The 12,414-nt window shown below is 36.2% G+C and overlaps 1 protein-coding gene across 1 annotated transcript in view; it reads right to left on the reverse strand.

Annotated features, from left to right (window-relative positions):
* The window catches only part of PLA2G4A (phospholipase A2 group IVA), a 163,083-nt gene that overhangs the window by 68,728 nt on the left and 81,941 nt on the right, over positions 1-12,414 (reverse strand). Inside the window, exons 6-7 of the mRNA XM_070473935.1 lie at positions 6,159-6,196; positions 3,577-3,718 (exon numbers count right to left, since the gene is read on the reverse strand). Of these exons, the coding sequence (XP_070330036.1) occupies positions 3,577-3,718; positions 6,159-6,196 (180 nt within the window). The remainder of the gene's footprint in view (positions 1-3,576; positions 3,719-6,158; positions 6,197-12,414) is intronic.

A 12,414-nucleotide genomic window follows, 5' to 3' on the forward strand; every position in this document is an offset into this window, starting at 1 on the left:
ATATTACGGATAAAATAGGTAACTAATGAGAACCTACTGAATGGAACCAGGGTCTCCTGCATTGCAGGCAGATTCTTGAGCCACCGGGGAAGCCCAAATAGCAGAGGGAACTCTACTTAACGCGCTGTGGTGGCCTGGATGGGGAGGAAGCCTGAAAGGGAGAGGATACACAGTATGTGTATGGCTGGTTCATCTCGCTGGACAGTAGAAGCTTACACAACATTGTAAAGCGACTATACTCTGATAAAAACTAATTTTTAAAAAAGAGAGATGATGGTAAGTGAAGGAGAGGGAATGCTTCAAATAGCAGAAAACCGGAGTCATTTGCAGCTATAGAATTAGGCTTAAGACAGCGCCAGAAGACCCTTTGGCACGTGTTCTTTGGTCCTGGGGACTAGTGGAGGCACTGCAGTTAAGTCCAGAGGGCAGAAGCCTGAGGGAAGCAAGGAAGTAGAAAGAGATTGTGCAGGAAACTGTGGGAACATTTGTGAAGATAAGGAGAGAAGCAGAGCGGAAAAGAGAAGGGAACGTCCATTCCAGGGGGATTTTTCTGGTTCGGTTTTTTTTTTTTTTCCTAAATGTATCAGAGTTTAGAGCATAGTTATGTTTTTATAGGAAAAGTTCATGCAGAGGTTGAGGCCAACAATAGAGGTGGGGAGGGGCGCTGGGAAGACTGGAAAGTTGCTATGTTGGGGTTCCTAATGGGGTTTGCAATCCCTATCTGTGGTGTGAGGTGACTGAATTGGAAAGAAAAGGCATGGTTTCTTCTACTGAACTCAGAGGGAAGTGGCAAAGGCTAAGCCCTGGCTATGGAATATGTCAATCCTCTGGCAAGAACTGAAAGATCTGTCATCTCCTGACTTTCATTTCCCAGACTAGCAGGCCAGTCTATCCGTTGTGAGGGAGCCAGAGGGTGGGTCAGCAGCTGGGAATCAGAAACATTCTTATTCCATTTGCAAATAAATGGAAAGCAACTAGGTGAGGAAGCACCTAGACAGCCAGAAAGTCTCCCAAATGAAGCTGGTAGCCATGAATTAACAGAGGTACCCATTTCCATCACTTTTTATCTGCTTAAACATCTTCCTCCCCAGCGAGACTTTAAACCTCACTAAGGAAAGTGACTGTTTGGAATCAACCATTTCAGCTTTGTCCACCTTCAGTTCCTAGCATGATGTCTCAACAAATGACAAATGGCAGAAATGAAAAATAACTTGAAATATCATTTCTCTGCTCCAAGGATATAACAGTGCCAGCCAAGGATGGGGACAAAAAGAAGGTGTAGAACTGCTGATGAAAGGATTATTGTAGAAAGCAAAATCATAAAGACATCCCAGGAAGCCAGAAATTTCTGAGTAATATGTAGTCAAGGAAGTGTCTTCAAGGACTTATTGACTGAGACAAGGAAAAGTGAAAAAAGTGAAGTCACTCAGTCATGTCCAACTCTTTGTGACCCTATGGACTATGGCCTACTAGGCTCCTCCGTCTGCAGGATTTTCCAGGCAAGAATGCTGAAGTGGGTTGCTATTTCCTTCTCCAGGGGAATCTTCCTGACCCAGGGATTGAACCCAGGCCTCCCGCATTGTAGGCAGACACTTTACCATCTGAGCCACCAGGGAAGTCACGTTAACTGAGACAATAGTCAACCACAATATGAAGGACTGAGAGAAGTCCCTCATTTTTTCTTAAATAGAAACATCCATGGAGGTTTTGCTCCTCCTCCAAGCTTCCTTTTAGCAAAAACTCCCCATCAGCAACATCTTATCTTATAGTTTGCTCCTATCATAGCAAAGCCATTTCAGCATCAGCAGACCGGCTTTTGACCCCAACACCCACCTAGAAACACAGGTAGATACTCTGTCATCACATATGGAGCAGGTACACATCTGGTCCCCTTACTCAGAATTTCTCTCTCATTTCCAATTGCATTTGGTCCTTAATTTACAATAATCTTGAATCCCTGGTCTGTGAGTACATGCATGGGAATAAATATGCATGTTTATAGATATATATTGACTTACACATTTACTAGGGGCTTCCCTAATAGCTTAGTTGGCAAAGAATCTGCCTGCAATGCAGGAGACCCCCAGTTCGATTCCTGGGTCAGGAAGATCCCCTGGAGAAGGGAAAAGCTACCCACTCCAGTATTCTTGGGCTTCCCTTGTTGTTCAGCTGGTAAAGAATCCACCTGCAATGCAGGAGACCTGGGTTCGATCCCCGGATTGGGAAGATCCACTGGAGAAGGGAAAGGCTACCCACTCCAGTACTCTGGCCTGGAGAATTCCATGGACTATACAGTCCATGGGGTCTCAAAGAGTCAGACACAACTGAGTGACTTTCACTTTCACGCATTTAATATCTTTCTAAAAGTAAATTATATTCATCTAAAATATTCAATTAACAGAAAAGCTCAAAACAATAAGTAAAAAATATTACCTGATATGCCGTTAAGAAGAAATTCCATTATTATCATTTGATGAGCATCACTACAGCACTTTTTTTAATGTTGTTTCATTGAGGTATGATTGACATATCTTATAACTGCTTTAGGTGTACAACATAATGATTTGTTATTTGTATATATTGTGAAATTATCACCACAATAAGTCTAGCTAATATTCATCCCTATACATAGTTATAAAAATTTTTCTTGTGATAAAGACTTTTAATATCTACCCTTAGCAACTTTAAAATATATAATACAGAATTATTAACCATGGCAGGAATTTATTTTGTAGATTTCAGAAAGAAGAATAGACCAATAGATGGATGGATGGATGGATGGATGGATTGGGAGATAGGTAGGTGGGCAGGTAGATAGATAGATACATACGTACATTCATACTTACATACATAAATCAGAGAAGGGGTAAGTAGATAAACAGACAAAAACTGGATTATATAATATGTTACTGAATAAAATAAATGCCATTTACTTTGCTGGAATTTAAGGGAAGAAAAAGGAGTTAAAGTACAATTAAAGGATTGTACTTTCAATATTCGTTGACAAACTTTTTAAATTTTAACATCTGTCTATAATTAGAATCATGAAAAATATTCACATGTGGAATCATTGTTTTAACTACCTGGTCAACTTTGGATATCTTTTCACTCCCTGCTATGAAATAGTAATAATTTTAAACATTTCCTTTTATCTCCCCTATTCAAGTCTTTTAAGAAAAAAATTTTGTTTATTGTTGTCTTTAAGATTTAGAACATTTTGTTCTGGTTCAATAATGATAATTTCCACAATTATTTAATCTTGGTTTGTATTAAAATGAATTCAATGACCCATTTACAGGTTAAACGTTTCCTACAAATGAAATGAACATCTCATTTGTGCATCAGTATGACTATGCCTCTTTTAAAAATTACATCTGATAAATACTACCAAATATGGGCAGTCCTTGTGATGATCTTCCTCAAAGAGTTTCCATTTATAAAACACTCACCCTACCTTAGAAAGATAGAGAAATAATACTCAGTTTCAATATCTTCACATTTGAGAGGAATTTGAGAGAAAGTACAAACAAAATTGTTATTAAGTTGCAAAAACATTTTGAAAAATTTCCAACTCACATCACGTGTAGAATGTAAGCCTTCACTATTCTTTGGACCCAGGAGTTTCTTCATGTTTTCCTTTATGTTTTCCTTTCTCTGTTGTCTGAAAGCTTTCTCTTGGTCACACAGAGCCATACTAAATCGGAGGTCTGGGGATGAACTGTATATAAAACAGAGATAATAAACTAATGTCCTCAAGTCTATAGCCTTGTTATACATCATTCAGTTCCCACAAGCCCCCGTAACTACACTGATATATCCTCACTTCATCCCTCAAGCCGTTTCCAAGGAGGGGATCTGAAATAAAACTATAAAACAATGCTATTGTGTCTTATCACAGCAATATCTAAGGGACAGTCCTCAGTTTTATCTCCTCTTCTGTTCCTCACAGGTAACCACTACCTTAAGCGTGCTCTTTCTTTTTCTGATGTACTTATTTATAATCTTACCTTATACATTTAGGTCTAAATATCAAGAGTCGTTTTATAGGTTTTTAACATTTTGTGTAAATGCTATCAACCAGATGTATTCTGCAAATCACTTTTTCCACTGAACTTTTTTTTGAGGATTCATTTGTGTTTATAAGTAGAACTAATTCAAATATCTTTACTACTCTGAGGCATTTTCATTATGTGATTATTGCACAATTTATGTATCCATAAATATTGGTGTTATGTCCATTTTTTTAACTACTACAAGCAGTATTACCACAAACATGTGGAAAAGTTTCCTGTAAGACATGCTCTTTAGAAAGAACACCTCATTAAATTGTCACAATAGATACACTTACAAAGTACTTTTATTTTACAAATAAGTAAAAAAGTGATTAGAAATATTTCAACCATTAACAAAATTAGCAAGCAGATATTTAAATCCAGGACTTCTTATTCTACAACTCATGTTCCTTGTAATACACTATACTGATCATTATCTTACATTAAGCACAAGAAGAATGATTTTTAAAAGATCTACAAATAAAGCAATGAACATAAATGTTTAGAAGACATCAGTATGAAAATATGTAAAAGAAAATTCAAAACATTTTGAATAATTTTGCAAATATAGTAACAGAAGTATGGTTCATATCTTCTGTACTATCTTTAAGCTCTCTAATTAATTTCTTTCCTGATTTTATTTTTTATTTAATTGAAGACATTCCATTGAGTTTTTCTTTAAAGAGCATTTCATTTTAGAGTCAAGACAAATTAACACATAAAACTAGAGTTTGATTAAAGTTTACTGTAAATATATAGTAAATTGCTTTGGGACCTATGTATACTATTTAGCTGAGGTATTTTTCCTACATTATTTTTGACAATTCTGCTTTGTTAAAGCTAACAGTATCCTAATTACACCAGTGGAGATCATTTCCCATTAAAATGAATAGCATTACTTTCATAGTCAAGTAACAAAAATATTTCTAATCTCATGCCAAAATATATCACTTATAAGCTAGAATCAATGTATGCAAAATAACAGAAGTAAAAAAGTTGGACTGTCCTTTGATACATCCTGATAAATACTGAAGGGCAGCAGTAATTATGTAATAATTTTCTAAGTTGAATCAACATTATCCAGGGATCAAAATAACAAAAATATATAAACCCAATGTCAATGTATCCATAATCATTCATTTAGCAAATTATAAGATTTAAATGTTACACTAATTTTGTGGTGTTCATGTTGGAGAAGGCAATGGCAACCCACTCCAGTACTCTTGCCTGGAAAATCCCATGGATGGAACAGCCTGGTAGGCTGCAGTCCATGGGGTCGCTAAGAGTCAGACACGACTGAGCGACTTCACTTTCACTTTTCACTTTCAAGCATTGGAGAAGGAAATGGCAACCCACTCTAGGGTTCTTGCCTGGAGAATCCCAGGGACGGGGGAGCTTGGTGGGCTGCCATCTATGGGGTCCCACAGAGTTGGACACGACTGAAGCAACTTAGCAGCAGCATCAGCATTAGTAACTTTGGTAAAAATCCACTTCAAAGAGATGCAGAGAGCTTGAGGAAGGTAGCATCTATTGACCTCAGTCTTAGGTGAGAGATGAACTTATTCTCAAGGCAGGCCTGACTCCCCTAAGCCTCACCATTTGAAAATAAATAAATTGAATTTCCAGCATTCATTATTGGAGGCCACTTTGAAAGAACAACACACATCATGGAACCTAATAATTTGTTTTCCTGCTGATCATTATGAACAAAGGCAGTCTCAATTTTCAGTGTCTCTTCTTAGAGTTTCCTGTTCACTTTCGTGTTTTTTAATATCCATCTGAATCAACAATGAAAAATCACCTTCAATAGCTGTATTTATTTCTCTGGGAATAGATATTTAACTTGATGGAGGGCCCTTTCTAAAGGCTCTTCTGAAAATTATGATTTAACCACCAAATTATCAGAAACTTAAGCAAAGAATATTAGTTTTGTTTTTTTTAATGCTATAGCTAATAGGAGAGAGCTAAAGAAAAGCAAAGTTCATTTCATGCACATTTTTGATAAAGCTGTCAGAATTACTTCATATATTAAAAGCATAATGTTTAACAATTAAAATCAGTGGATCACTCACAATATTTTCCATCCAATGAAATAAATGCACTTACCAAACTTCAAGAGACATTTCCAGAATCATTTCAGTGACCTAGAACAGACAAATTAGTCAGGTAGGTCATAAAATGGATATGTGTTATATATAATGCAAACAAAGTCAAAATAATTTTTGAGTGACAGATGACTTTTAACCTAAAACTATGTTAAAAATAAAAGTACTATAGCTCTAATAAGATCCTAAATTATAGGTGTATTTCAGTAAATAATTCTTTGCTATTTTTTCATGAGATAAGCTTACTTTATAATCATTCTTTTCTTTTACTTTTTGGCTGTGCCATGGAGTATGTGGGATCACAGTTCCCTGAACAGCGATCCCACTGTAGGGCATGAACCTTCATCCCTACAGTGGAAGGGCAGGGTCTTTACCACTGGGTCACCAGAGAAGTCCTATACATGATTTTAGCAAGCATAACAATTGCCTTGATAGGGTTGTTATCCTCTTTCATAAAAAAAAAAGCAGTGCATTTAAAAATCATTTTTCAAAAATCATAAAAATTTCCTGAGATTTAAAACTACAGAGATGTGCACCATTATTTAGGGGCTATCCCCAGGCCTCAAAATCAGGGGCCAAACTTAAAGAAAACCTGGATGAAAAGGTCACATTTGTGCATTTGTGACAAATGTAGGCTGTAGTAAACCAAAGACAGAATGCCTGTCCAGGGTGGACAGCAAGACCTGGGGGCCAGCCAACTGTGGTCAAGAAACATCTGAAATTGGGACGTGGGGCTCAAGTTTTAACTTTTTCAATACTGTGTGAACCAACCAAACTTCTGGGAGGACTCTATCCTTCCAACAGGCCGATTTGGGTTTAATGAAGAAAAGAATGACTAACATCCACGAGAAAAGGCATATTAAAAATGTCTTTCCAGAGACTATAAATCTATTGTATAGAAAGACCTTCTCAATATTATCCCTGCCACTAGTGATAAATGATGTAACTTTAGATGGTTATGAGAACCAAATGAGAAAATGTTTCAAAGTTTGCTGCACAATTGCAAGCTGGTGCTATTATTTTTATTACATCAGTTACCTTAAGAATATAGTTTGAATGAATGTGCTGAATACCTTCAAATAGAACAGAAGTAGGATATGGCTCTTAAAATGGGAAGAGGATATTTTTTGAGCCAACACAAAATGCTGCGGATTATTGACTTTCTCTTTTTTTGGTTTCAGGAGATGGAATAAAACAAACTAGACGGAGCTTTCCAAAATGTTAAAAAAAGCTCATGGATACTTCTCAGTACCGAATTTTATGAGTAAGAAAAAGGCATGGAAATTATCTGTACAAAAATTTGCCTCTCCCACTAGATTGTAAGCTCTGTCTTAAGTAGGTCTCTATTACAAGTTCATTACACAGTGTTTGGCATACAACATACAATCACTAAGTATCTGTTGAATTACTGTGCATGTGTGTGTGGAAGAGGAGCAAAAATAAGGTATCATTTCCAGTCAAGAAACATTTCACTGCTACTAGAGGAAAAAATCATAGGCTGGTCCCACCCACACAGCAGTTCTCATAAGGAATTCTATGAATATTCAGTATTACTCTGAAGTTGATAAAATAATCAAGAATCCTAGTACAAATGGAATTATGCATACCTAGATAAATTGTAGATCAGTTTTAAATCAAAAAGGTGATTGGCTTGTAAACAATTCATGTAATTGCTGTGCATTCTATCAAGGAAAGCATTGCTCAGACCACATTTCAGCACATTTCTATTTCCACATTCCAAATGGAGTCTTTCCCAAAGAGGGGCTTGGAAAGCATTTTACACTGAGTGAGTTTAATTCTTCAGATATTTAGTAAGAAAAACAAGTGGATAAAACACAGTCTGCTTGTTTAAAAAAAGAATACATGAAAACTGATATTAAAATGAGATTAGATTTACTGTTTTTATCTACAAAGGGCAAAAGCCCCAAGAAAGAATGGAAATTAAAAGAACAAGATTACCATATGGAGTTTTCTAACTCATGGAAAGATTCAAAGTTGGAATGGGCCTCCTAATTCAATATGACACCTCATGACAGAAAGTGGAAAAAAGCTGGCTTCTCAACTGGTAGATCTCTAAATATTTTACATTTAAAAACATCTGATGCCCGAATATATCTAATGCTTACTTGCCCCAACAATAATAGAAGGAAAATTAACTGCTCTGTTTATGGTCATATTTATTTTCTCCATGAGAACGTCCCTTCTACATCCAAATGCAACATTTCTTGGCTAAGACACTCATGATCCTAGACAGACTGAGAAGACTCTTTAAATGAAGGCAGGAGGAGAGAGGAGAAGACACGACTTTCCTGAAATTTGGAATATTATAGAAGGTGCTGCCATGGTTCCTGTCACATGGATTCATGTCCTTACTTCCACGTATTGCCCCAGAGGACCACCCACAACCTGGAAGAAATTTTAAAGTCTCCCACTTGATGCTCACCACCCACAACCTGGAAGAAATTTTAAAGTCTCCCACTTGATGCTCTATGTTCAGACATGCTATGAAGATGGACATTCACAATCTCTCTGCATCTTTCACCTGGAACATATCATTACAGATAAAAGAGCCACAGAAATATGACTTTCCTATGAGGCATTAAACAACTATTGAAAACTCCTTCCCACACACTGCATGAAGCAGTTCTGTATCACCATCTTCCAGGTTGCTTGCATTAGCAAGGCTATTAAAAGGAAAGGTGGTAAAATCTCCCTGGTCTCCTCAACCCCTAAATACACTTAGTCAGGACAATGAAGAGAAGTCCACCTCTTCTAGGAATTACTAATATAAAAAGCAGGCTACTGCATATTCTAGGGGGAAACAACAATCTCTTTTTTGAATTTCACAGTATAAAACAGTTTTAGATGCTTACAGTGAAGATGTTCAGTTGGGGCAGTCAGGGGAGGAGAACTATAGACAAGGAACTATTTTTTAAAGTCATTTCAGACTTAAAAATAATTTTTAAGGTATCTCACCCACTAATTCTCTTGTAAACTCCCCAGGGTTATTTTGAAAGAATAAAGCAAATATAATAAGCATAGTGCCCAGCATTAAGAAAGTCCTTTAAAATTATTTCCAAAGGATACACACAGTCAAATAAGTTTTAACTTGAAAATCTATCCTGTTAGTAAAGAGCTCTTCAAATATGCCACACCATCACTTATTATAACACTCGAGTATTTACAGACTTTACTTTCAATAAAACTTATTTTGAATTCTGATCCCTTCTAAGTACTTTACTCATTTTACCCCCTTGTAAGAAACAAAGAGCAGCTTATCACCATGTTGACTCAATAATCATTACATCTTTCAAGAGACTGACATGATATTTTCTAATTTATATGTATTTACCTGACCTAGGCAAGATAACAAAAAAATTATATCAACAAATAAGGGTCATTTTTACAAAGAATCATGTTTACATAAACTGTAACTTCATCCTATGAAGAAGGAATTGGATGTGGATGTAAAAAAGTAGGCAATCCAGGTGCAAAGGGGAAATTATAATCTCACCAATACAAGTCACAGCTAAATAAATTTTGCATGTTTAAAGCTGAATGATACACTGCTAAAAGCATTTTTTAAAAATATATTTGATTTTTTTATATCACTGTAAACTAACATTTTTTAATTGAGATGTAATTCTACATACCATTATATTAGTTTCAGCTACATAACAATGATTTGGTATCTGTATGTATTGCAATAGGATCACCACAGTAAGTCTTGCTAACAAATACAGTTTCTTAATAAAATTAAATTTGCATTCACTATCAGGAATCATATAATCCATCACCCAAGAATTCAGAGCAGTTATACCTCCCAAAATATCCCAGACAGTCTTAAAAGATTTGAAAGACAAACAAATACACTATTATTTCTGTGGCCATGTTTCACTTTATCACAGAGTTTTCCTGTTTACATTTGACAACAGTCTCTTTTTCCATAAAGTCCCTTTTTTTTTAACATGGACATTGGAAATTCAGAAAGAACTGTGTAACTGTCAGCTATCATACAATAAACCAGACTTCCTAAAGCACTACTATGAAACAAAAATACTATCTTTTTCAAATGGGAATCTCTCATGCTCTTAAGTTTTTCTCTTTTTTAAACTTCATTTACTTTCATTATGCTCGTCTGAGCACTTTCCAGGTTTTCTGTGTTTCCCACAAGGGCATTCTTTTATCCATTCTTTCAAAAATGAAAGTATCTGATGCCTGTCAGGTCAGATAAGTAACATTAAATAGACTGAAAGTGTCCTACTCCTTGATGAAGCTTCGATCCAGAAGAGGATCCCAAGGATGCAAGGGCATTCTCAGATGCCCTGAAGTTTAAAAGTTATAAATTGTAGAAGTATCAAAATAGATTCACGTAAGTTTCCATTGCTAGTATGCCAAAATACAAATGCGTTCTCTCATAAAGTCAGGAATTGTTTGGCCTGTCTGAACTCTGCCCTATTTTAATACAATGGCGTTCACATCTTAGCTGAAGATCTCCCAAATTTCTCACAAAATTTTATATTTCTCTTGCTTTCCCTCCAAATTCTGCTCTGTCTCATTCACTGTGCTAAATCGTAGTCTTTGCCTTCACATATCAATACACAGTTTTCCAATGCAATCATTCTGATACTAACTCACCATCAAAACTACCTTTTCTTAATTTTGTCACTATCTTTTCCATAGGACTCTCTCATTCATCTTCAAGTTGCAATCAGGAATGCGCAACAACCAAAGAAAACATTCAGTCAAAGTTAAGATACCACAGAAACCATGAAATATGGCTATTTTAAAACAATAACACTAACTTATAAATAAATATGTCCAATTGAAACACCATACAGTGGGAAATCTGAGACCACCTTCCTCAGAGTATTGGCCAAGATAAAGATTCATCCAGAGAATTAAAAAGGTGTAATTTTTACCCATCTAACTTCAAAACCTTAGCCTGTTCATGATTTTCTTGAAGTGGGTGATTTTGCTTACACAGAACATACTAAATTTGGAAGAAACCCTATCTTTCCACTTAAAAATGGGATACGGCAACAAACACCGCACTTGATATATCCAGTAATGGGTGACTAGAGCAGTTTTGATTCTGAACTGGGTTGAAACAATGATCACTAAATGTACAGTCCCTACCTACATATAAAGAAGTTCATTTCAGTCAGTAAGTTCAAATCAGCAAGAGTAATAGTTAAGTCAGGTTCATGAAACACTTGACAAATACTTCAATCCAGCCAGTATAATTATAATGAGAATATTTAATATTTATTTGGTGCTTAGTGAGCCAGGCACTGCTCTAAAAATTTCCATCTATTAACTCATTTAACCATAACCACAACCTTTAGAGGTAGGTACTACATATAACTCTGCTTCACAAATAGAAATGCATGGTTAAAAGAAAAAAAAAAATTCATCCAACATCATGCAGTGAATAAGTAGCCAAATCATGAGCCCAACCCAGACGGCTGTCTGTCTGACTCTGAGCCTAGGGTCTGAAAATCTGCACGTCTCACCAGTCTCACTCGCAAGACAACTCTGACTCTCTCCAAACTTATGATTCCAACAATCACAGCCTAACTCAGGTTTTATGAATGTTAGCTGGGAAACAAAACTGTGGGCTCAAATTGGTTTTCTCCTCAAAAAAAAAAAAAAGAGAGAGAGAGCATTCTAAAATTGAATTGAATGATAAATCATAGTCCCAGGAAAAGCTGAAGAACTTCCTGCTTTCCAACTACAGCTGATTCTCACTGTCACTGAGCAATCATTCCATTCTCTTTGTCTTAACACTTTAAACGTAATGCCACACTTATTTTTTGCTCATGTCACCCTGTATTCTTCACATCTATACCTGCCACTTTCAACAGAGCTAGTCTGTTAAAGCTGTATCAACCTTCTTGTTTTCAATATTAAACATTCTATATCTTTACCTATCAACTTTTGACTTAGTAATACTTCTGAGGAAAAAGCCAAATCCTGTTTGCTCTAAATTCCCCCATGACCTGGTTAAAAACCTTCCATGACTCACTGATATCAGTAAGATAATACTCAAATTTCAGCATCTTGAATTTGAGCCCTGCTGAGGTTTGATCTCCACGCACCTTCCTTCACACATGAATGCCCTTCCCACCCCCACCCCCCACTCCCACTGGTACTTGTCTAAACACCATTTCCTGAACATGCTTGTACTTTCTAGTCCTGGAACTGTGAGCAAAGGTCCAGGACTCTTCTCTCCACCAGAATGGCCTTCTGACCTT

Source organism: Odocoileus virginianus, chromosome 11 (assembly GCF_023699985.2).
Source record: "Odocoileus virginianus isolate 20LAN1187 ecotype Illinois chromosome 11, Ovbor_1.2, whole genome shotgun sequence".
Taxonomy (NCBI): domain Eukaryota; kingdom Metazoa; phylum Chordata; class Mammalia; order Artiodactyla; family Cervidae; genus Odocoileus; species Odocoileus virginianus.